Here is a 27,362-nt window from a genome sequence, read left to right as displayed (position 1 = left end):
CAACTGACAAATAGGTTTCTCAATGTACCTATTTGGTTGAAAAGTAGCCAGCAGATTGAGGTGTATATTGAAGTACAAACACAAACGAACTTGGCAAGGGTTTAGAGAGAGAGAAGTCTGATGAATTCTCTCCCCAACAGGGGTGGTCAGGAACATTGTGGTTCCTCTTTGTCCCTGCTTATGGAAGATTATTTACTTTTATGTGGAAGTTTTCCTGTAATTTGATTTGGTTTATTTAAGGTGATGAAGTGAGGTGGGGCATTATAAAAATGATGGGTGAGAGAGGCACAAGGAAGTAGGCCTGGCCGGAACCCGCTGACCGAAAAGTCATCGAGATATCATCTCAAACGGCAGGATTCGGGGCCAGGCAAAAATATTGCCTTGGCTGGGATCTAAAGGTCCAATGCCTGAGATGTGGTGGGAAACAGGAGTGCCCCGAGAAAACCCACTTTCACAGGACAGGTGCCAAATGTTTTAGCTATTCTGTGCCTGGATCTGGAAAGAAATGCATATAAACATAAACATATATTTATTTTATTTATAATTATGTATTTTGTTGAAATACGTTACATAGTGAAATGTATTTTGTAGGAGTGCTGGCTGATTTGCATAATGACAGAGTTAGTTTGTTTCTATGTTCTGCTTTTAAGTGATATTTCTGTGAACCTGTTTCTAAGGATGGATTGAAGTACAAAAGCAGCTATTAATTTACTTAACATACAGGTCATGGGTAAGAAGCCTTGTCATTGTCAACTTGCATTCAGAATTTCATTGAACTATTATTTTATGAATTCATGTCATTAAGTTTGTATCAACCTGTAAATTACAATTTTCATATTATACATTATTTTAATTATTAACAAAAAACACGTGAACATTAATTTTTGAGTGCAGAACTGGTTCCATTAGATGTTTGTGATGTCAATAGTTCTGTACAAATTAGGAACTCAAATTACCAATATTGACAAGTTAGAATATGTTAAAATATAAAACCCTCTTATCTTTTCTAATTGTTGAGATACCACTAATGTATTAGTAAAATCAAACACGGTGTCCTCACTCACTTCTTTCCATTTCTGAACACAGACCTTTACAAACATTTACTTGTATATATGACACAAGAATAACCAATAGAAAGCTTAGAATGTTCCCACAGTGGTTTTCTCGTACGTTTTCAATATTATCTCTTGAGACACACCTGGTGACTCTAGTCTTTAGCATGTTTAAAACTTTGTATTTTTTTTAAAGCTCAAAATGACTTAGCTACAGTAATGGAATTCTGTGTATCGATATAGTAATGAATGTTTTTTGTTATTCAAATGTATATATACATAAAAAATATTATTTCACTTCCTCCACATGCAAGATTTCTCAAGGCTTAGCAACCTATGACAAACAAGTACATAGTTCATAACTAGAAGAGATAATTGTTTGCTATATATAAAAAATAAAAAGTTATAGAACTTGTTTGTCAGTAGTACTAACACACAATATATATATACTATAACTGAAATGTTACTGTATTTTTTAAAATACTAGTCCACTAAAACACAGCAAAGACAGTTCACTTTGTAAAGGTCAGTTTTATACCCTTGGATACAGCAACAAAAGTGCATGTGTGCCATGTTTCTATACAGTTAGAGAGGCAATGTTATAAAGTACAGTGGAGCGCCGTTTAGCCGCGGTATTTGGGGGGGGGTCAACCTGCTTAACCGCGGCTTAAACCTTTGTGGCTGAAAAGCCGAAGTCGCCAACAGCTCTGCCAAGGAGCCTCATCTGAGCCATTGCGTGATCATTATAATATTAATGTATAGACTATTCAGATACAATTGACAAGTGCCGTTTTAACACAAACGACCAATGCATTGCGATGGTTCGCTTTTCCTCTTTTAAATACATAAAATATACAACACAATTTTGATTAAGATTTCTTAATAATATAAAGATTACAATAAAAATAAACCTTTTTATTGTAAAATTTCGTCTTCCTCTGTTACATGTGGGCAGCCATTTTAAATCTTGTGGTAGCAATATTGAGCAGTTGCATAAATTATTGAATTTTTAATACCGAATTTATTAACTGGCAGTTAAACAATAAGAAAAAACAAATAAAATACATTTCAAACCATTTTATTTGACATTTTTTAAAAACATAACAAATATAAACAAAAAAGTTAGTTTCATGCTGAGTTATGAGAGTGTGAGAAACTTTAAAAAGCCAGGTAGTAGATTTAATACATCAAAAATTTTGGGACAAGACTTGCTACAGCAGCTTAAGCGATTTCGCGGTTTACTGGTCCGTGGCTTACTGGTGCTCCACTGTATAAACTGATTAAACTGAACATTTGTGTTTTTGAGTTGGAATTTGCAGTCATTGTGGAAATCAAAAGCATAATCTGTATACATTTCATAATTTTTTTATTATGGTTACAAGATTGGTCCAATCTGATAGTAAAAATAAAACAGATACACATTTTTAAGAAAAACTTTCTATTTTAACTATCTGGAGGTTATAAAGATTTCACATGTAAATTTGGAAAATACTTTTCATGTGGGATAGTCAACAATCTGATACTTTATGTATGAACTTTTCATGTTGGATAGTCAATAATCTGACACTTTGTGTAAACTTTTCATGTGGGATAGTCAATAATCTGATACTTTATGTATGAACTTTTCATGTGGGATAGTCAATAATCTGACACTTATGTATGAACTTTTCATGTGGGATAGTCAATAATCTGATACTTTATATATGAAGCCTTGTAATGTTTATCAATGTGTAAATATATGCATACATTATAAAAAATTATAGTATTACTTGTGGTTATGAGCTGGATGGATTCCATCCAACCTGTAATGAAAGGTTAAACAAATGTAGTTGTATCATGCAGTAACAACTACTTCACAAGTGATTGTTTGTCATCAATTGACTGAATATGACAGTGTTCAAATGTAAGATTGTTAAAAAATCTTTTCATACTAACAGAATTAATGCCAAACTGATAAACTGAGACCTTCATGTTGAATACATGATCGAATATAAACAATTCATCCTAAGAGAGTCAGTCAGCTTGTGATAATAACATTTTAAGTGAGTTTTTATCTGGTTCAGTAATTCAACATGTGGTCATCACAACAAAAACTGAAATGTTTAACATAAGTTCTTCCCAACAATATATAGGAAGAAGAAATTGAATGGTTTGGGTTATCATTGTCTGAAGCTGTAAAGAAACTTAAGCTGCAAGAGGCAGCTACAAACAAACCAGTTCCTCTAAAAACTGTTTATCGGGAAGAACTGATTAAATGGTTAAAAGGTAAGTTGGAAAGTTTACTCAGGTGTTATGTTTTGTAGAAGTGGTATTTCATAGTTTACTAATGAAAATCTTAAAGAAAATCTAGAACATATAAACTGAAACCTGATTGTACTGGAAGTTAAAAACTGAGCATGAAAGTACTTTTGATAAACTTCCACATTTTGTTGTGTTAGAAGATTTATATTCAGATAAATCAGTTAATATAACTAATAACTGAATTAAAATTACAATTTGACAGAAGAAGAAGAAAAGAATGAAGACCAGCAAGTGTAAGTAGAATTAGTTTCACTATGAGCTGCACAGTCAGTTTAGTGGTGTGATAAATGTAAGAATTAGTTTCACTATGAGCTGCACAGTCAGTTTAGTGGTGTGATAAATGAAAGAATTAGTTTCACTATGAGCTGCACAGTCAGTTTAGTGGTGTGATAAATGAAAGAATTAGTTTCACTATGAGCTGCACAGTCAGTTTAGTGGTGTGATAAATGAAAGAATTAGTTTCACTATGAGCTGCACAGTCAGTTTAGTGGTGTGATAAATGAAAGAATTAGTTTCACTATGAGCTGCACAGTCAGTTTAGTGGTGTGATAAATGAAAGAATTAGTTTCACTATGAGCTGCACAGTGAGTTAAGTGGTGTGATAAGTGTCTTGATATTATTACAGTTATGTTGCAGGCTTTATGTTAATTTTAAGAATCTATTTTGGTTTACTGGTAAGTTGTATTACATTTATTAGGCTTATTGTGTGTGATTTTGTTTTCAATTCCATATTACAGAGAATCTACTTCCAGCTGGTTCTCAAGATTGAATCCCTTTGCACGTAGATAAGGTAGTAATCAGCTAGTATACACTTAACTGGATATCAAGATACTGATTTGTAAATAAAAAAGTATTATAAGACTAGTGTGTGGTTGACACCATTAAATCAGTTTAACCCTAGGAATAGATCTAGGTGAAGTTAACATCAAAACAGACTTTGTAATTCAACAGTTAGTGTAAGGTTTAATTACCTAATGTTAAAAATAAATTCTCTGTATCATTTGACACTTTGTTTGTTATGATGTAAATTTATATTCTTGGGATACTGAAAGTCAAGTCACACCTCCCTATCAATAATTCTATTGGATTATTTGTAATTTAGACTTCTGGTTATCATAGCTTGTTCTTACATTCAGATGTAATCAATCCATCATCCAGATTATCGTATTTATTTCCTTCTCATGCATCTTTACAAGTTTCCTTTTACTAAAATCAAACAGTAATCGAGAATAACAAATAGTACTTGCTTAATGTGTCCATTACTAAAAGGATTTTTGTGAGAGAGAAAAATAGTCACTCCTTGGACCAAGGATACAACAGTAAATAAAACACAGCTGAGTATATTATAACAATGTTATTGTTTACATAATCTAGTTATTGCACCACTATGAAATAAATATGTATATTAAAGGAAGCCATATTGACTTACTTAACTACAAGCAGCTAGCATAATTTTTGGTAATAAAAAAAACATTAGTTCACTTTAATGTCTGCCATTAGATAAGATATTAAAATTAATTTGATGCATAAAAATAAACTGGCATTCTATAACCAGTGTTCAGAGCAACTACTCGAGTATCTGAAACATAATCACATTGATGTATGGAATGTTCTGCGACTATCCTGAGAACACGTCTTTTGTTTGTTGATAGTTCAACTGGTCTTTCACCAGAAGATATTATTTAGAATGACTGAAGAGGTTATGTTTATCAACATTGCCTCAAGACACCTCAAAAATGTATTTGATTTGTGGAAGAGCTAACACAGGAAGTCCTCTAAACATTGAAACCCTTGTATTTGATTGAGCTGTTACGCAGTAGTCTGTCCATATTGAAACTCTCTGTAGTAGACAAACTTAACCACGAGAACCACCTCTCCGCTAATAACATTGATGTTTCTTTCTTTCAAAAACCCTATAAAACATCAACAGTTGGCATCTTATGAAGTAAAATATTCTATTAAGCCTAGTTATAATTATTGTAACAAAATATTAGATATGTTATGAATTAATTTAAAGGGATTTCTTCTTCTTCTCCTGGTGTGGAAAACAGTAATTCTACAGCAAATTTCTCTCGGAATGTTCGCCACGTTTTTGGTTTGTGAGGGTTGTCCAAGCAATCACGTGTCAAGTATAATCTTAAGAAGAGACAAAAGAGAAACATGAGGAGCATTTTCATCTAGTGGTCACAGGACTCTTCTACGCTAAGAGTAACATTCACAGTGGTCATATACAGCTTAAACTTTAAATCACGAGAAGCTGTTACAAGATAAAATTACAGTGTTTTCTTACCTTTTGTTCTCTATAAAACTGGTATGAAACCAAAAGTAGAATGGACAGTTTTCATAACCTCTGGGAACATTTTTCTGTAAATAGTTTATATATAATGTAGTGTGTCTGTGTCATCATTATTTTGTTTTTAAAGTTTTCAAAACCCATTCTGCCTTTCTACGAAAAATAATATCTAACAAACAGTTTCATATATATATATATAAAAGACTGTTTAAGAACCACTGATACATCTCATGCAAACCACTAAAACAAGATTGAAACAATAAAATAGATAAATGGATTAATAAGTTAATGAAAAAACATGAGATAGTGTAATATATTCACTATGAATACTTGGGTTTTATTAACATATATAATTTGTTCAATCAAATGAAATAGTGTTTGACTTATAACTGGAAGGTTGCAGGGTCGAATCCCCATCACAATATACTTGCCCTTTAAGCTGTAGTTGCAATCCAACTATTCATTGGTAAAGGAGCATCCTACAAGTTGGTGATGGGTGATGAGTAGCTGCCTTCCATGCATTCTTACCCTGCCACATGAGCTAGCACAGATATCTCTCATGCAGCTTTGTGCAAAATTCAAAAACCAAAGAAAATCACATGAAGTAGAACAGTCACCAGGTGATTTGTACCATTGTGACAGACATCACTAGTAATGGAACGATGGGATTAAAAGAGACATGAACTGTAGCAAACCTGGTACTGAACAAAGATGGTTGGAGGGAGGGGGATATAGATGAAGGATAGTGACTGCTACTGAAGGGGAAACCTGAAGAAATAGTGTATCTAAAAGCAATTTCCATGGTCCTGTAACTAAATTACATGAGTAAAACAGAACACTGAATGTACATTATTTCTTTGTATCCATGTAGCATTCACACAGGTGTAAGAGTTTGATATAATATTTAAATGAGTTTTATACAATGTATCTTTCTGAAACCACTACATAGCACCTTACTGAATTTAGGTAACTGATCTCAAACCTAGGTTTCTGTCATTTATCAACAACATGCTAACAGTTAAAACTATTAACATTCAGTGACAAATACCAAGCTTATTTGCACAAATTGTTTCCAGATGCAATAGTAATTTATCAGAAGAAACTTTTGTTACACTAAATGAATGTTTTCCTTCTTTAAACACAAGTAAAAATTAGTTGTAATTACCTTACATTGTGAGCATGTTACTGAAAGGTAGACTTACCGTGGTGCACTGAAATCGAAGCTTCACATCCCCACTTAGATCTGGAGAGTTAAGCAAAGTTACAAGTAAGACATCTGCCTCACTCTGGTATTCTACCTGGATTGAATATATGTAAACAGTTATCTCAAAATTTCTTTCACAAAAAACGTGGTCAAGAATTTTATAAGGAATTATAAAAGAACTGTAATTATCAGGTTAAAAGCAAAGTTGATACAAATGGTTTTCATTTCTTACCTACTTATGTTTACAATAACCTCACTTGAACAATCTTTACAGACACTATTAATGATGTAAATGTGTTTGATTACCTGACAGTTCTTGCAATCTCCAAAGTTACAGTCAAATACCTTGTTCCGTTCAAGAAATATTTCACATGAAAAGTCGCTTCCATTACTTTTACCAACACCTGTAAATATGATACTGCTTCAGGTTAATGAATGATGTAACCTTAGACCACTGCATTTATTTACAGTTTATGTAAATGCAACAGTCTAAGTCATATCTTATTTGTAGTGGTCCATAATGATATTACTTCAGTTCGCTTGAAGACACTAGTAAATAAGATACTTTTTGTAGATTACAGTATTTGAAAACTCCTAGAGGTGCCATTTCAAAACTTTATTATCACAACCTACAAAAAACAAACTTTCATACCAACAGATTTATACACATATGGAAAAGTAACTTTTATTAAGGTCTGTTAAGTACTTTATATACAACTTGAAATAGAAGGTACGTTGTGCTACCTTACGAATATAAATACATTTAATACAGAAATAAACACTCCTAGAAAAATACACCAAGTGTTTGAGGAATTAACTATAACTTTAATAATATACACAAGTTATTATAACACCTAGAAAAGCAGTAAATAAAAAAAAATTCCAAATTATAAAGATGTCATGAAAAGCAGTGAAGGAAACACAAACTTATCAAACAGTAGAGTGCATAACCTACAGTTATAACACACACAATCTCAAGATATTAGCACATGTTTATTAAACATATAAAGCAGTGAAGGAAACACAAACTTATCAAACAATAGAGTGCATAACCTACAGTTATAACACACACAATCTCAAGATACTAGCACATGTTTATTAAACATATAAAGCAGTGAAGGAAACACAAACTTATCAAAACAGTAGAGTGCATAACCTACAGTTATAACACACATAATCTCAAGTTACTAGCACGTGTTTATTAAACATTTGTTTTTTCCAAAACTTACCTGCTAAAGCATATATTTTGATTTGACGTATTTTCATTGTTGGTACATCAGCGGGAGGCTCACCCCCGTATTTCTCCTTAATCTGCTGAAAGTAACCTACGTAACGACTCTACAGGATTACATTTTTAAACATTAGAAAAATACTAAAACTGAAGTATGCTGATAGCATACAAATCAAAACAACAGCACTCTATGATACCAGATACAAAATTATTTCAGATTCCAATGGTACACAAAACAAGCTAGTCATATTTAAAACCACATAACATATTAGTTAAACCAAGAAAATTACATTGAAGTTCTGGTACAATTTTCAGAAAACTTTTTACATGTTGATTTAGCATTTTATATATCTGAATTTTTTCATCTAAAACTTATTTATAAAAGCAGCCTAGTAGTTATGACCAGATTACATGCTAGCTTTGATAAACATCATGTCTAAAGCTATGTTCAACTATCAGCCACATGATATGGTTTGAAAGCTATTATGCTAAATTATTTACTAAGTTAATTCAACAGTTGGTACAAAAACCATGATACACTATTAGTTGGATTGTATGATAAAAAAAGCCTAGAAGCCATGTTGAACCACTAGTCAGATCATATATTAGGAGTTCTACTAACACTGAATATAGAAGTATGGTACACTCGTCACTTTTCATGTTATGTTTGATCTTCACTAGGCCTAAGAGATGCACTTTTACCAGATTACATATTAGGTTTGATCAACACATAACCTAGAATCCTGATGGACTACTAATCAGGTTACATTTCACTTGATCTGCACTTGACTTACAACATTGATGTTCTATTACCAAATTGCATAATGCTTGATTTACACTAAGTCTAAAATATGATGGACATTTATCAGATTATATGATAAGTTTTATCTACACTGACTTAGTCTACACACAAACTGTAAGCCAAACTATTAACCAGAAAATGAGCTAGGTTTAACCTATACTTAAATTTTTCTATAATGAATTAAAGTTCCTTATAACTTATTTTTGATATAGCAGTTATTACTACAGGAAAATCCTAAAATCAAACAAGACATTAAAGGATGACACCTATAAATATATTTTGGAAAACTTCCTTTCACAAAGTAATCTTCTCACTTGCACACAAAGGTAACATGATTTAAAAGCCGTTTAAAGAAATAACTTATGAAATCATAAAAATGATAAAACTGCATTACAATAGGTACTAAATATTAAAACTTACTTGGCTAGGAGTTTCAACACCTTGAAACTTTGATCCAACACTCAGGTCAGTCCTTCTGTTTCCAAAGTAATCCAGACTTGCCTATATATATGGAAATCACACTGAATAAAGGAGATATATAAATCCTAGCATTTTCAACAAGCAACTCAGTCTAACATATGAAACAAGAACAGAATGATGCAATGTAATGTAAAGTGTGGACATGAAGAGAGGATCACTTTATGTGTCAAAGGATAAAATAATAAATTTTAAAGTTTTAAAAAAATTACATAGGCATAAAGTAACTTATCAAAAGCTCTGAATTACCTTATGTTTCTTTCCTTCCACACAAACAATACAAAATCAAATATATACTTGTTATATAGTCAATAAATAAAACAGTGAAAAGTCACAAAGACTTGTCCTTCTGAACACAAGAAGAATATTCAACTAAAGTCTGGCAAAAAATTGAGTAAGAAAAAGAATGGAAAGCAAATACAACACTTAGTTGACAAAAGTATCACTGACAGACGAACAAGTTATACAACACCTAGTTGACAAGAGTATCACTGACAGACTGGAACAAATTATACAACACCTAGTTGACAAGAGTATCACTGACAGACTGGAACAAGTTATACAACACCTAGTTGACAAGAGTATCACTGACAGACTGGAACAAGTTATACAACACCTAGTTGACAAGAGTATCACTGACAGACTGGAACAAGTTATACAACACCTAGTTGACAAGAGTATCACTGACAGACTGGAACAAGTTATACAACACCTAGTTGACAAGAGTATCACTGACAGACTGGAACAAGTTATACAACACCTAGTTGACAAGAGTATCACTGACAGACTGGAACAAGTTATACAACACCTAGTTGACAAGAGTATCACTGACAGACTGGAACAAGTTATACAACACCTAGTTGACAAGAGTATCACTGACAGACTGGAACAAGTTATACAACACCTAGTTGACAAGAGTATCACTGACAGACTGGAACAAGTTATACAACACCTAGTTGACAAGAGTATCACTGACAGACTGGAACAAGTTATACAACACCTAGTTGACAAGAGTATCACTGACAGACTGGAACAAGTTATACAACACTTAGTTGACAAGAGTATCACCGACAGACTGGAACAAGTTATACAACACTTAGTTGACAAGAGTATCACTGACAGACGAACAAGTTATACAACACCTAGTTGACAAGAGTATCACTGACAGACTGGAACAAGTTTCTGAAGAAAAAATTCAGGTAACATACAGTCTACGTCTAAAACAACATTCAACTAAACTTATAAATAGAAAGTAAAGCAAAACATAACTATCAGTTAATGTGAAGGAAAGAAACAACTCAAGTAGCACACAGTCTAAGTCCAAAACAATGTTCAACTAAACTTAGACAAAAGTTTAGTAACAGCAAGAAAAGAAACATAACTATCAGCCAGCTTAAAGTGAAGAAACCACCACTTTGTTACACAGTCTGGTAGCTGGAAACAAACCTTCAGAAAGACCTTTACCAAACTTAATGACTTGTAATAGAGACAAAGAGAATGAAAAGAGGAATGACAGGCACTCTCTAACCTCTTTACAAAACTTTATGAAACTTCTAGCTTTGTAACAAAAGGCTAAACACCTCAGTAGTGTTAAAGGTTAAATGGAAGATTATTCCTTGTATTTTTATTACTAAAGAGAAAATCAAAACAATTCTCATTTCAACTGTTTTTAGATATCCACAGTTGGTAATATGATCATCTGTGAAATGTTTGATCGTTCCAGCTGTCAGATGCTAGGACAGACCAAACTGTTTACCTAAGTACATGTGGAGGTGCCTTTTAAACTATGAATCACTTCAATTGGCAGAGATTAGAAGATAAGTACAAATGGAGACTCTTGGTAAATTACAGAGAGGTTCACAATGAAGTGAAGGAGTAAGGTACAATATCACAAAGGGTGGATATCATGTGGTCAACAATCATGAAATTAATTAACCACACTTCATCTGAAGGTGTGCAAGACTGTTAATTTAACTTACCGTCATATATGAAGTAGTAAACCTGTTAATCCTTACAAGGCTTACCTCAGCACTGTCAAAAAGACCTGCTTCAACCAACCAAACACAGATCATTGTTCCTGTTCTACCTTTTCCACCTTTACAGTGCACAGCTATAACATTCTCTTTGTCCTCACTCAGCCAGCTTCGCACATTTTTTACGTACTTTGTCATGTCTCTGTAACGTAAGTTATTCCTTACTTAATAAAAAATAAACAAACAAGTCTGTGAAACATGTTTCATACTTTATAGATTTGCGTTACAGGAAATCCTGTATAATTACATGCTTTATAGCTTATATAGTGTTGAAAATTATGAACTACATGCTAAACAAAAGGTAGAGTGATAGCCAAAAGTTGGCATATCTATTTAAGAGCATGAATAACATGAAATATATATATAAAACTCAAATAAAAATCCTAAAGTATGTTACACATTAACTTAATAAAACATACAAATACCTCAGTAAGGGTACGTTGTGATCGTCTATGATGATTCTCTCCACACGTCCATGAAAGTACGTGTCATCGTACGTTCTTTCACCTACAGGAAAAGTTTTCAGTAACTTGTGTACTTAAACTGTACATAGTGAGGTTTTATTTTCACAATTTTGTTTATAGACTTTATTAAGCCTATATGCAAAACAGAACTGTTAGAAATTGTTGTTTTATCACAAAACAGCTTACGTTTTATATATTACCAATCTAATTATGAAAAACTTTTGTTATTTAAGCAGATTTCACATCAAATTAATCAAACTTACATAATAATAATAATAAAAAAAAGAGTGTCTCACTAAAGTGTTTTCTTACATATCAGACAAAGAAATCCCATTTTCCAATTCTGCCAGAAAAGGTTTTTATTTTTAATTATAGTAAAAGGATATTTACTGACACTATTAGAGATAAAACATACTAACATGGCAGAATTTCAAAACAAGTTACTTCATTGATCAAAGAGAATACAAACACACTAACAGTTTCAAAAAAACATCACATTCTTACAAGAAACAAAACTCCTAGATTTCCAAACCAAAACATTAACTGAAAAGAAAAAAAATACTACAAGGTAATTCTAACCACAATGGCAGACTTATAGCTACCTTAAAAAATAATACCTTAGCATCATTATCAGAGGTAGTTTTTCACATTTCAAAAATGTAAAAAGAAAGACAGTCCTCAACATAGATAAAAAATATATACATTTTATTTAAATAACAGACTGTGGCTGTCAACCTTCATAAAAGACTTTTTTAGGCTGCTGGATGAAATAAATTTTTTCCAAAATAATTTCCCTACACTACAGGATCTACAACTTCTTTACATGTATTATATGACTAGAGAAAGACAGCAATGATTCCAAAACTAGAACAGAAATAAAGTCCACTGAAGAAAGTAAATCTACACTTTTATACTAAAATAGAATTCCATTAATTTCTTCTCAATATTTGATCAATATTACTCATTAACAAAGAAAACAAACACTCCAAACTAACTAATCTTTAGAATACAACTAACAATACTCTAAACAATGGCAAAACCATAGAGACATGAACATTTAAAACATTTTCAAGAAAAAAGCAACCGTGGAGAGGATATAAAGTTAAATACTATTATAATGTTACAACAAACAACCACCACGGCCTTTAGCTTCACATCAAGAGATAACCTAGAGCATTATCTATATTTTAAAACAACCACCACACCCTTTGGCTTCACATCAAGAGATAACCTAGAGCATTATCTATATTTTAAAACAACCACCACACCCTTTGGCTTCACATCAAGAGATAACCTAGAGCATTATCTATATTTTAAAACAACCACTACACCCTTTGGTTTCACATCAAGAGATAACCTAGAGCATTATCTATATTTTAAAACAACCACCACACCCTTTGGTTTCACATCAAGAGATAACCTAGAGCATTATCTATATTTTAAAACAACCACCACACCCTTTGGTTTCACATCAAGAGATAACCTAGAGCATTATCTACATTTTAAAACAACCGACACACCCTTTGGCTTCACATCAAGAGATAACCTAGAGCATTATCTATATTTTAAAACAACCACCACACCCTTTGGCTTCACATCAAGAGAACCTAGTGCATTATCTAAATGTTAAACAACCACCACACCCTTTTGCTTCACATCAAGAGATAACCTAGAGCATTATCTATATTTTAAAACAACCACCACACCCTTTGGCTTCACATCAAGAGATAACCTAGAACATTATCTAAATGTTAAACAACCACCACACCCTTTAGCTTCACATGAATAGCTTCATTTGCATATTTAAGATACGCATTTAAAGTAATTATTTCATAAAGAATTTAGATAATCTTAGACAGGTAACCAACAGAAATCCTTACCATTTAAAAAAGATGCTCTAAGGCAGACCAGTCATAACCTTAATGTTAAAAACAGATATGTGAACCTAGTACTATTGTATACTTAAGTTATAAATATACTCACTACATAAGTTGTATACTTTGTAATGTCCACTATGTTTCAAATCAAGAAATTTTCCAACCTCCTGATGAGTACATAACAAAAATAAAAGCACTTTAAAATGGTTTCAAACAAATTATAAATAAGATCCTTCAGAAATTAAAACTGAATGAAAATTAAAACTGCTAGGAAATCAATCTCATTCAATCTTTTATACACAGCTATAACCACACAGATACTCACCAAGCAACATTATAACCAAACGTGATTACCACACACAGCTATAACCAGACAGATACTCACCAAGCAACATTATAACCAAACGTGATTACCGCACACAGCTATACCCAGATAGACACTCACCAAGCAACATTATAACCAAACGTGATTACCGCACACAGCTATAACCAGACAGACACTCACCAAGCAACATTATAACCAAAGCTCACCAAGCAACATATACCGCAGCACACAGCTATAACCAGACAGACACTCACCAAGCAACATTATAACCAAACGCGATTACCGCACACAGCTATAACCAGACAGACACTCACCAAGCAACATTATAACCAAACGCGATTACCGCACACAGCTATAACCAGACAGACACTCACCAAGCAACATTATAACCAAACGCGATTACCGCACACAGCTATAACCAGACAGACACTCACCAAGCAACATTATAACCAAACGCGATTACCGCACACAGCTATAACCAGACAGACACTCACCAAGCAACATTATAACCAAACGTGATTACCGCACACAGCTGTAACCAGACAGACACTCACCAAGCAACATTTTAACCGAACATGATTATCAAACAACTATAACCAGATAGATACTGATCATAATGTACACACTAAACATGATAACCACAATGTACTTACCAAACACTATTATAAAACCACAGTATACTTAACTCACACTGCCATAAAGTGAATGCAACATTATAAAAAGGCATGACTATAACCAGTCACTGATATACTTACCAAACACTATTATAAAACCACAGTATACTTAACTCACACTGCCATAAAGTGAATGGAAAGGCATGACTAGTCACTGATATACTTACCAAACACTATTATAAAACCACAGTATACTTAACTCACACTGCCATAAAGTGAATGGAAAAGGCATGACTAGTCACTGATATACTTACCAAACACTATTATAAAACCACAGTATACTTAACTCACACTGCCATAAAGTGAATGGAAAAGGCATGACTAGTCACTGATATACTTACCAAACACTATTATAAAACCACAGTATACTTAACTCACACTGCCATAAAGTGAATGGAAAAGGCATGACTAGTCACTGATATATGAATGGAAAAGGCATGACTAGTCACTGATATAAAAGGCATGACTAGTCACTGATATACTTACCAACACTTATCTTCATGACTAGTCACTGATATATGAATGGAAAAGGCATGACTAGTCACTGATATACTTACCAACACTTATCTTCAGGACTAGTCACTGATATATGAATGGAAAAGGCATGACTAGTCACTGATATACTTACCAACACTTATCTTCATGACTAGTCACTGATATATGAATGGAAAAGGCATGACTAGTCACTGATATACTTACCAACACTTATCTTCATGACTAGTCACTGATATATGAATGGAAAAGGCATGACTAGTCACTGATATACTTACCAACACTTATCTTCATGACTAGTCACTGATATATGAATGGAAAAGGCATGACTAGTCACTGATATACTTACCAACACTTATCTTCATGACTAGTCACTGATATATGAATGGAAAAGGCATGACTAGTCACTGATATACTTACCAACACTTATCTTCATGACTAGTCACTGATATACTTACCAACACTTATCTTCATGACTAGTCACTGATATACTTACCAACACTTATCTTCATGACTAGTCACTGATATACTTACCAACACTTATCTTCATGACTAGTCACTGATATACTTACCAACACTTATCTTCATGACTAGTCACTGATATACTTACCAACACTTATCTTCATGACTAGTCACTGATATACTTACCAACACTTATCTTCATGACTAGTCACTGATATACTTACCAACACTTATCTTCTGAAAGCTTGTAAATAAATAATAAGTCATTTCAAGAAATGTGCATTGTTTTCTGAAGCTTCTAGAGAAGTATACTCATACTACATCAAAATTCAAACTTCAGTAAATTATTTTACCACAAACATACCAGCTTATAATGTTCTTGGAAACCTGTTTTAGAATAGTCAAAGTGATAAATGTATAAATAAAAATATCTATAAAAGATTTAAAAAAGAGAAGAATATATGTGTTGTTTCATGCCAAGTGATAAAAGGAAACAAAGTCCACTGTTCTAAGATCCAGACGTACTGTTGATATGTTTTTATACACCACTTATTTTAGATTGGTTAAGGAATTTAACATTATCAGTACTGCAAACAGCTACAAATTGATGAATTAATTGTGGTTTCTTAAGTCATTCTGTCTTTAGCTTCTCACACTTAAAGATTTCATCTTTATTCTACGTATTTTACTGACACATTAATTAGTTCCAGCCAGTTAACTCTATCAGTTAACAAACAATAACATCAATGGATGTTTTGTACCACTAAATTTGAACAGTGTTTCTGTGTCTTATAGCAACGGACTCACATCCAGTGAAGAGGTAAAATAATTCTTATGACCTCTCACTTTTTCTATCATTTTTTTAAATGTACTTCATTCATAATTCCTGTGTGAATAGTGTTCAGTTTCATCAGTCAAAGGATACACACAAAAGATTACAAGTAGTGAAAGATCATAAAATATTGGTGGCTTAAAAATGATTTATTTGATTAAAAACACATTAAATAAAGCAGGACATATTCAAAGAAGCGTGAAATCAGAAGCATTAATGCGTCTTCTCTTCCCTTTCACGAATACAATGTTTGTCAATGTACCACGATATCAGTTAGAAATTACCGTTATTCAATAAACAGTGAAGTTAGCATGAAACCACCATTATTTAACATGGCATGAGGTCAGATCAAATCACCATTTTTAAACACAGCATAAGGTCAGTAGCAGGATACTGTTTCTTAAGCCTACACATTTGAAATAGGTATTTTAACTATCAGTTAAAAAAGAACTTGACAAAAAGCATCAAACTGTATAAAAACATCTACAACTGTTATGTAGAACCAACTATGAACCAACCTGGTCAGTCTTAGTAAACCATATATGTTTCACTTTTCTTATTTACAGCTAAGTACTCCAAAATAAAATAAATTGGTATTTACTTACCTCAATTGGATTTCTATAAAGGGACATTTTACCAGTGGAAGGAAAAGACATTGCAATCACCCTCTCTGAAATACAAGAAATTAATATAGTTGGTAAAAGTCTTTGTATACAAGCTTGTTCTTTACTATTATCTTACATTAAGTTGGTAAAAGTCTTTGTATACAAGCTTGTTCTTTACTGTTATCTTACATTAAGTTGGTAAAAGTCTTTGTATACAAGCTTGTTCTTTACTGTTATCTTACATTAAGTTGGTAAAAGTCTTTGTATACAAGCTTGTTCTTTACTGTTATCTTACATTAAGTTGGTAAAGTCTTTGTATACAAGCTTGTTCTTTACTGTTATCTTACATTAAGTTGGTAAAAGTCTTTGTATACAAGCTTGTTCTTTACTGTTATCTTACATTAAGTTGGTAAAAGTCTTTGTATACAAGCTTGTTCTTTACTGTTATCTTACATTAAGTTGGTAAAAGTCTTTGTATACAAGCTTGTTCTTTACTATTATCTTACATTAAACTGTCTTCCAAAGATAAAACTTCCTTAACTAAAACAACCAATGTTTAGTTTTGTATCATTCATTTCAGTCACCAGATTATTCTATCCAATAAAATAAACACATTTCAGTAAGATTTACTATATCAGAGAATATATAACACTTTCAAACAAGATAATACAAGCAATACTGCATACTTTACAAAAAGTTAAATATATATGTTTAAGCATGCATATCCACACAGTGGCTACACACAACAAAAAGGAACATGTCTACATATGCAGAGGGAACATGCAGCAGGATAGGAGAAAGGACAAAGTTTATATGTACACGCACACACAGTGGGAACATGCAGGACAGCAGAAAGGACGAAATGTATATATTTCAGTGGGAACATACAGGATAGCAGAAAAGATCAAGTTTATATATACACACACACACACACACACATATATATATACATACACAGTGGGAACTTGCAGGACAGCAGAAAAGACCAAGCATATTCACACAGAGGGTACAGATTAACTTACACAAAACGTTAGTTTATGGCTATTTTTTTTATATTTATTAAGCCTCACATAATAATTAGTAAACAGATTCTTGAGTAGTTTCACATTATTTACGTTCATTTAGACCCTAACAGTTTAACACTGTGACAAGTGTTATTTGTGGTTATTGAACTGGTACCTGTTACATATGTTAAGTCCAAATCAAACCCATCTTTCTGGTATCTTCTTTTATTCTGGGATACTACGTGCCTGGCTCCTTTCTCCAAGTGCTTCCTCTCAGTAAATAACCGAACAAAGAGGACAATCCGGATTAGTCGTCCAATAACAACTAACCTTAACAGAAATTAGAAAATAATATATATAATTTTATAATTAAAGCAAATAGTAAATATATAGGCAAATTATAAATTATCACATGTGATTAAATAGACAAACAGTTTTTAAAAGAGAAATGACACTTTTGATAATTATTTGTTCAAACTAAGTCTCTAATCAATGGTTATTAGGCTTAATATTTTTACCAATTCAATAATTATAAGTCCTCTTGATCATTGATTAGTGACAAACTGTTAATAATAGTTTTAAGTTCACTCATATTAACAAAGGTTAAAAGTATCTTGCAATAAGAACAGGCCTCATCAAATACTTTCGAACCAAGGATCCAGCCTCAGGATTGTTTGTTTTGAATTTTATGCAAAGCTACTTGAGGGCTATCTGCACTAGCCTTCCCTAATTTAGCAGTGTAAGACTAGAGGGAAGGCAGCTAGTCATCACCACCCACTGCCAACTCTTGGGCTACTCTTTTACCAACGAATAGTGGGATTGACCCTCACATTATAATGCCCCCATGGCTGAAAGGGCGAGCATGTTTGGTGCGACTGGGATTTGAACCCGTGACCCTCAGATTACGAGTCAAACACCTTAACATACGCTTGGCCATGCCGGGCCACCAGCCCAAGGAGTACCTAACCTAACTTTACTACTTATGTGCCCAGAAATGTATATTTATCTACTTTCACAGCATTGAGTGCTTTTGGCCTAATCTGAGTCTAAACATGCACACTGATTGGTTGAATTGAGAGAAAGAAAAAACAAAATAGCATGAAATAAGTAAAATGCTTACAAATGCAGCACTTCATTCTTGAAATAAACATCAAGAAATAATGAATCCATCATTAAAATAATAGAAACAAAGATTAATTTGGGACTCATAGAACACAAAAATAATTCCAGACTTCCAATAGTACAGAAGTTCTATTTAGCAGAAAATAATAAGCATCATGATGAAATCTTTAGTTGACCTGGATTTTGTTAAGGCCTGGATTAGAACTTCCTACAATGCAAACTGTACAAACAGAACCTGTCCAGCATCCGTACCCCACACACACGCACACACACAAAAAAAGTCCGACATCCGTACCTACAGACACACATACACACACAAAAAAGAAAGAAAAAAAACATCCGACAAAACACATCAAGTATCTGTACATGTGAACCTGGTCAATATCTGTATAACATGATCTAATTCTTAAATTAGATGTACAACTACACTCTTTCCTAAGGCAAGTTAGAAAGTGTAATGCACATAGAAATATGAAATTATCTCATAAACACAGGTTTTACTTGTCTTCTTTTCCAATGAAGTGTTTGGGCATATCAGCTCAACAACTGTCTCTACCACTTATGACTGTTACACTAAGAGTAGCAAGTCATGTTACATTCATTGTTGCATAAAAGATTGTTGCATCTATAAAATGTGTAATTATAGAGAAACTTTACTTTTTAAAGTAATTTTAAACAAGCGGAACATTTTACAAAAAACATTAATTTCAAGTTGACACCACTTGATGAAATCATGTAACTATAAATATGTCAACAAACCTATGTACTTAATTATAAGAACTAACTACAAAAAGGTGTAAAAACTTAGTTTGGTTTCAAAAAGAAAACAAACTTACTTTGCATATCCCGCAATGTCTATAGCTGTGTAAACAACAGTCACCACAAATGCTACAATCACCACGGCAAAGTCAACTGCATTGTACCATATGTGAAAAAACTCCTTGGTCCTTTAGATCAAATCAAAATGTTTAATATACATTTTACTGCTTGTTACACAAGACAACGCACAGTTTAATCACACAAGTGACATTATCAGAACATGTTTAATATACATTTTACTGCTTGTTACACAAGACAACGCACAGTTTAATCACACAAGTGACATTATCAGAACATGTTTAATATACATTTTACTGCTTGTTACACAAGACAACGTACAGTTTAATCACACAAGTGACATTATCAGAACATGTTTAATATACATTTTACTGCTTGTTACACAAGACAACGCACAGTTTAATCACACAAGTGACATTATCAGAAAACAGCCATCAAATAATCCTTCTTCTCATTTCAATCCTTAAAATATCACATAAATAATACTTTCTGATAATGAACATACCACATATTTTAGTTTTGAGTAACTAAAACTAAGTGGAACCTATTCCATAAAAGTTCTCTCATCTTAAATTAAAATATATTTTATTTTGTTATTGAAAACTTCATTAGATCAGAATTAACAAACAAAATTTAACATGTCCTTGAGAGTGACAGCTCAGATACTCTGCTTCTTTCCCCAGTTGTACTTATCTCGATAATGGTCTATAACAGAGTGACAGTTCAGTTACTCTGCTTCTTTCCCCAGTTGTACTTATCTCGATAATGGTCTATAACAGAGTGACAGTTCAGTTACTCTGCTTCTTTCCCCAATTGTACGTATCTCTATAATGGTTTATAACAGCGTGACAGTTCAGTTACTCTGCTTCTTTCCCCAGTTGTACGTATCTCTATAATGGTTTATAACAGAGTGACAGTTCAGTTACTCTGCTTCTTTCCCCAGTTGTACGTATCTCTATTATGGTTTATAACAGAGTGACAGTTCAGTTACCCTGCTTCTTTCCCCAGTTGTACTTATCTCTATAATGGTTTATAACAGGGACAACTAAGATAAAATCTTATGTTCATTATACATCTGAGTTATGACAAGTTTTAATTTTGTTAAAATTTGTTTGTGTTCAAACTGTAGTATTTCTTGATAGAACAATACACTCTAAATCAGTGACTCATAAAGCACAATATACATAATATAAGCCAACAATACACTCTAAATCAGTGACTCATAAAGCACAATATACATAATATAAGCCAATAAGGAATTTGTTTAGTGATGTACAATAAATCAATTACTGAAACAACTACACCTGTATTATTAGCTAATAAATAAGTGGAGGTACTTTTTTGTGATGTAAGACTCATGGTACAACTACCTGATGAATTAGACTAATTAGTAAACTTATCTATACCTCAGTAACTGAGATATTTTGTACTTATAATCCACACTAACTTACCCTTTAGCAATAATTCTCAGGAAAACTTCCACAACAAAGTAACAAACAAAACACATAGCTGTAAAATCATATGCCTCTTGTTTCTGAGCAGGAAGATTGGGTTGCGCCAAGTCAGCAATTAGAACACAGATATCAACTATAATTAGAAGCAGTCCAAAAACCCTGGAACAGTAGACATTTTGAAAACACAGTATTCAAACAGTGAATTTATCTGTAGTTTGTAGAAGATATTTTTAAATAAAATTGTATTTAGAACAAATATTTTAAAGTTTAACAACTAAAGCATTTTACTTTCTTTTTATTAATCTCTCACAGAACATCCTAATGTGTTATATACAACACTTATAATTTAAAGTACATATAATGAACTTAAAATATTTTCAATTTTTCCAAAAATATTTGGTTGAAATTACATTTCTTTCACCAAACAACAAACACTTAAGAACCTTATAATAAATATCTTAGTACATAGTGAAGTTTTTATAAAATTAATCGAGTGCTTTACACCTTAGTGTCTCAAGTACACTATGCAGTATCAAAATATCAATTTTAATGGCACAACTTACCTAAATGCCAGGTGCTCCACTATTTTCCGTAGTTTATGCTGGAAACTATCAAAATTGTTAATTATAATTATAAAATGTTAATGGTCAAAATATTGTAAGCTAAAGTTTAATAATTTTATATTGAAAAAAATTTTTATCCACTCTGACAAGTTCTGACCAAAGGTTAAAGTTCAACATTAATATGTACTGAGCAGGTACAGCACTGTTGGGAACAAAGGGCATCAAAACTATCAGTGAAAGAAAACAAATAATTTGAACCTCATCTTGTAAGAGTGTGTTTTTCTTTTAGCCACATCAGGCTACCTGCTAAACCCAACAAGGGGAATCAAACCCTCAATTTTAGCGTTGTAAGTCCGCAGACTTACCGCTGTACTCGTGTGGGATTCATCTTGTTAGAAACAAGATATGATGTCACTGAAAGAAAAGAATATAAAAGAAAATAAAAGAGTAAAAGTCACCTTCACACATGAACACTGCAAGTCAAATAAACACAACATAACCATAGAAAATACTCAAATACTAAATAAAGAAACAAACATAAACAAACGTAAAATTAAAGAAGCCTTACTTATACAACAACTCAAGCCCAAAATAAACCAATACAAAGGAATGCCTTTATACCTATATTAATAAATATAATCAAACATCTTAGCATGCCCTCTACATTCCTACACTCAATTACACAATCCCCTTCAAACATGTGGTCAGCTATCGGTCAGTGTTACCTGTTCCTTTCTTTGTGAACCTGACGATGACCAAAGAAGGAAGGTCGAAACATTGTTCACTGCTCTACATAAAAAAAATTTTCTCAACCCAAACCAGCTGTTTATACATATATACAATTGAATTAACTTACTAATGAAAATCTGGCCTTTAGTCATTCAAAACTGCATACATTTTTTATAAACTTGAAGAATAAAGACTACATAAAAACAGATACCTTTTTGTTTTTTGCCAAAGGTAGAATTTAATATAATCTGTAACATGGAAACTTAATGCATTATATGAACTGCCATACCCTCAAATGTAGACTGTAATTTCACCAATTCAAGGCTCAAAAGTGCAGCTTCAATAAGTAATTCACAGAAATACAGTAGGACCTCTAACAAGAATATAAAGTTATAGGATATTATGTCCTTTATAACTTACATATATTGATCTAAATTAATTTAGGAGGTATGTTAATGATATTACATCAGTATGCCTGGTTTATTCTTACACATGCACTAAGCCTCTATATCACAGAATATAATTTCAATTTTATCTTTGATGAAATGAAATCTGTAGTATAATTATTAAACAGCTGACCAACTGCATAATACCAAATAATACATTGTGAACAATGTCATATTATTTACACACACATAAATTAATTTACATTTCTATATGATGAGTTAAAAAAGAACTTTAACAATTATTTATGTACAATATGTAACTAAATAAAATATTCCTACCTGAAACTCATGTTGCGATTGACGTTTCCTGCTGGGTCTGATATTTCAACTACTACTTTTCCATCCTTATTTCCATCTACAGCATTAATACCAGTGTGTTTTAAATCACGTGAGTTATTCAAACTTCCCTTTAGCTGGACATCTACATGGTCAGTTTCTACGACCCCAATGCTGTCATTTTCAAATCTAGTGTACTTTTGCATTGTGGCTTTATAATTCTCTAAAATGCTGTATAAGAAAAGAACTAAAGTTGTATATAAAACTATAATTCACAATTTGTAAATCCCTCTATAAATTTCCCACACATAATCACCATTGTTAATCACATGCAAATTCATAATGAATATAACACATACAAAAAACTCTTTCAATTGCATGCAAACGTTAATATCATTTTTTGAAATAGTCAGTTACATTCTCTATGAAATTCACAGATATATCAATCACTCTTTCTCATATATTAGCTTTATTTTAAAATTCAAACATTTTGTAACTTTATTCAAACAGTCATGTGTTACCTTCCCCACACATGGAAGTCTCATTCACACAATCTCAAGTGAATCATAAATTTCTCTACAAATTTCCCACACACAACCACCTTCTACAATCACATCTCAATGTCTTCATGAATAAAGAAGTTGGCACGTGATTGTCCAAGATGGCTGTGTGTGTGGGAAATTCATAAAGAAGTCGACACTTGTTTGTAGAAGGTAGCTGTGTGCGGGAAATTTGTAGAGGAATTTAAGATTCACTTGAGATTGTGTGAAAGAGATTTCCATGTGTGGGAAAGGTAACAATCACATGCCAACTTCTCTATGAATATCCTACATGTGGCCACCTTCTACAATCACTGCCAACTTCTCTATGAATATCCTACACGTGGCCACCTTCTACAATCACTGCCAACTTCTCTATGAATATCCTACACGTGGCCACCTTCTACAATCACTGCCAACTTCTCTATGAATATCCTACACGTGGCCACCTTCTACAATCACTGCCAACTTCTCTATGAATATCCTACACGTGGCCACCTTCTACAATCACTGCCAACTTCTCTATGAATATCCTACTGCGTGTGCACCTTCTACAATCACTGCCAACTTCTCTATGAATATCCTACACGTGGTACCTTCTACAATCACTGCCAACTTCTCTATGAATATCCTACACGTGTGCACCTTCTACAATCACTGCCAAGCTCTCTATGGATATTCTGCGTGGCTACCTTCTGCATCACTGCCAGCTTCTCTATGGATATCCTGCGTTGGCATCTTCTACAATCACGTGATCGGCTTCTTTCTGCTTCCTTCCTACACTTCTGCAATCACATGTCGGCTTCTTTATGCAATCATGTGGTATCTTCTACAATCACATGTCAACTTTGTGCTTCCTCCACATGGTAAATCTTCTACAATCACATGTCAACTTCTTTATGCACTTCCTACACATGGCTATCTTCTACAATCACATGTCAACTTCTTTATGCACTTCCTACACATGGCCATCTTCTACAATCACATGTGAACTTCTTTACGCACTTCCTACACATGGCCATCATCTACAATCACATGTGAACTTTTACGCGCTTCCTGCACATGGTAATCATCTACAATCACATGTCGGCTCTTTTGTGCGCTTCCTGCACATGGTAAATCTTCTACAATCACGTGTGGACTTTTTCGCGCACTTCCTACATATGGCCATCTTTACAATCACGTGTCAACTTCTTTATGCATCTTCCTACACATGGCCATCTTCTACAATCACATGTCAACTTCTTTATGCACTTCCTACACATGGCTATCTTCTACAATCACATGTGAACTTCTTTACGCACTTCCTACATATAGCCATCTTCTACAATCACATGTCAACTTTTTTGCGACTTCCTACACATGGCCATCATCTACAATCACATGTCAACTTCTTTACGCACTTCCTACACATGGCCATCTTCTACAATCACATGTCAACTTCTTTACGCACTTCCTACACATGGCCATCATCTACAATCACGTATCAACTTCTTTACGCACTTCCTACACATGGCCACCTTCTACAATCACGTATCAACTTCTTTACGCACTTCCTACATATAGCCATCTTCTACAATCACGTGTCAACTTCTCTGAATTCCACATCACAACAATCTTTTAAACAATCAAGTCTAAGATTCCACACAAATTTCTTCACTTACACAGAACTCTTTCAAAGAATTATCTATTACTTCTTTAAAAACAAACAATTTTTAAACTAATCAAATGTAAACCCTTAATGTATTTCACACACTTTGTTCACCTATCTCAACCAAACACATGCTCCCAGAAATCAAACCAAAGTCTAGCCACTTTAATTGTTAAAAAATACAAGCCAGATATTACAATATGTAGTCAACTTTCATGGCATGAAAGTCTGAACAGAATTAACACTTTGAAAACATAAGATACAACTGTCCACATCTATATAATGTATTCTTCCATTAATACACAAATGAAATGATCCAGCAGGCATAATATCCATATGGGAACTCATCAGATGATTTATGACAGAGTAATTCCTAGTTTCTTAACTCTATTTATTGTCTTTTTATAAGAAAAATAAAACAAATTATTTTCTAAGTGATCATCTCATGACTGCTTTAACCGACACAGCTAACAGTGATAACCTGTCTATAACTCCAGAATTACTTCATTACCCTTGGCTTTACAAAACTAGCAATTCATCCATTTCAAAAATACCATTACAATACACAATCTTTCCAAAGGTATTCTCTACAGTATCAGATCAGATGTTAGTGGAACCATTTAGTAAAATCTTTAAGGTTGTTGCTATCAAATTAATGCATTCTATCATATTATTATAGTCAGCTTTCCCATTCATATTTATTTCAAAGTATTTAACCATTACTTTTGATTTGTGTAGCAACGTGTAAGGACGCACACACATGAAAAGAAACATTATAATAATATGCACGTTACTAATTCTTAAACATAACTACATACATATTAATATTATAGATTTGTTTCCTTAAATCTGTAAAACCAGATTCTATTTTGAGTATTCAAACTATCATGGCAATACTGTAATATAACACTTACGTTGTTAGTGTAAATACCATTTGTAAGCAAAAGAATACATTTATTTGATTCCATTTAAAAATTTAACAAAAATTAAGACCTACTATTAATATTATTAATCTATAAGTAAACGTCCTAATGAAACTTTCATTGAAGATGTTTTTTAACTTGTCATCCGCATTAATTGTTACACTTACTCAATTAGTAACAAAAAATATCTTCTACAGCTACAAATTCCAACTCATTTTCTCGTAACATTCGAAATATTTAGTACTCTGTTAATAAGTTCGAATTATTTCTTTATGCAAAATGGGACGAATACATGAAAATTCAAACCTGAAATTGTATAAACAAAACCCCACCCACCTAACCTATAAACACTGTGTTTAATTTACTCTCGTAATATCAAACTCTGTGGCACACGAGTCATTGGAAAGTTTAGCATATCTAAGGGCCCAAAAGGTAAGTAATTAGTACGGGGGCTAATTTCAATTAATATTATGCTGTTAATATTATTGTAACCATTAAACCTCTATATTATGTCATAAACAGCGGAAACTTTTTCTGACACTCGCAACAATTTACAATCTCAATAATAACAAACAAACAAATTTCTTTGGACCAAGAGTGCACACTTATTAAACAACAGTAATCGAAAACGCTGGGTGTAAGACAGAGTTTATACTGCCAGTTAATATTCGTGAAGTGTGCAATATGATACCAA

At 32.8% G+C, this 27,362-nt stretch overlaps 2 protein-coding genes across 9 annotated transcripts in view; one reads left to right on the top strand and one right to left on the bottom strand.

The window, feature by feature from the left end:
• Nucleotides 1-4,358, top strand: part of mRpL28 (mitochondrial ribosomal protein L28) — a 32,015-nt gene extending 27,657 nt beyond the window's left edge. Inside the window, 3 exon segments of the mRNA XM_076503112.1 lie at nt 3,185-3,317; nt 3,556-3,586; nt 4,091-4,358. Coding sequence (XP_076359227.1) covers nt 3,185-3,317; nt 3,556-3,586; nt 4,091-4,142 — 216 coding nt within the window. The 3' untranslated portion in view covers nt 4,143-4,358.
• A 148-nt stretch (nt 4,359-4,506) lies between these two features.
• LOC143251843 (phosphatidylinositol 3,4,5-trisphosphate 3-phosphatase TPTE2-like) lies at nt 4,507-27,110 on the bottom strand. Of its 8 annotated transcripts, none has more exons than XR_013028668.1 (16): nt 26,836-27,106; nt 23,559-23,786; nt 22,105-22,149; nt 21,539-21,700; nt 20,087-20,197; nt 18,304-18,458; nt 17,125-17,189; nt 13,841-13,901; nt 11,819-11,900; nt 11,385-11,535; nt 9,304-9,384; nt 8,080-8,188; nt 7,157-7,268; nt 6,849-6,944; nt 5,644-5,717; nt 4,507-5,489 (listed from the first exon to the last, which is right to left on the bottom strand). XR_013028668.1 is itself a non-coding variant. In XM_076503109.1 (16 exons), the coding sequence occupies exons 2-16, from the start codon at nt 23,759-23,761 to the stop codon at nt 5,360-5,362; spliced, it is 1,668 nt and encodes a 555-aa protein (XP_076359224.1). In that variant the 5' UTR covers nt 23,762-23,786; nt 26,975-27,110; the 3' UTR covers nt 4,507-5,359. The 8 variants fall into 8 exon arrangements, 6 of the variants coding, with proteins under 6 accessions (XP_076359224.1, XP_076359226.1, XP_076359223.1 ...); XR_013028667.1 differs by having other exon boundaries at nt 11,340-11,535; nt 26,660-26,837; XM_076503109.1 differs by having other exon boundaries at nt 7,157-7,254; nt 11,340-11,535; nt 26,975-27,110.
• Between the last annotated feature and the right edge of the window lie 252 nt (nt 27,111-27,362).

The sequence above is a fragment of the Tachypleus tridentatus genome, chromosome 6, assembly GCF_004210375.1.
Source record: "Tachypleus tridentatus isolate NWPU-2018 chromosome 6, ASM421037v1, whole genome shotgun sequence".
Taxonomy (NCBI): domain Eukaryota; kingdom Metazoa; phylum Arthropoda; class Merostomata; order Xiphosura; family Limulidae; genus Tachypleus; species Tachypleus tridentatus.
This window is presented reverse-complemented; position numbering and strand designations above follow the sequence as displayed.

Excerpts from the sequence above, each read along its gene's own strand:
- LOC143251843 (XM_076503106.1), bottom strand. The coding sequence starts at position 26,679 with ATGGTATTTACACTAACAAC. Across the intron at positions 21,701-22,104 it reads GTGGAGCACCTGGCATTTAG|GGTTTTTGGACTGCTTCTAA; the intron begins GTAAGTTGTGCC and ends CTACTGTTCCAG. Across the intron at positions 13,902-17,124 it reads TTTATAGAAATCCAATTGAG|GAGGTTGGAAAATTTCTTGA; the intron begins GTAAGTAAATAC and ends TGTACTCATCAG.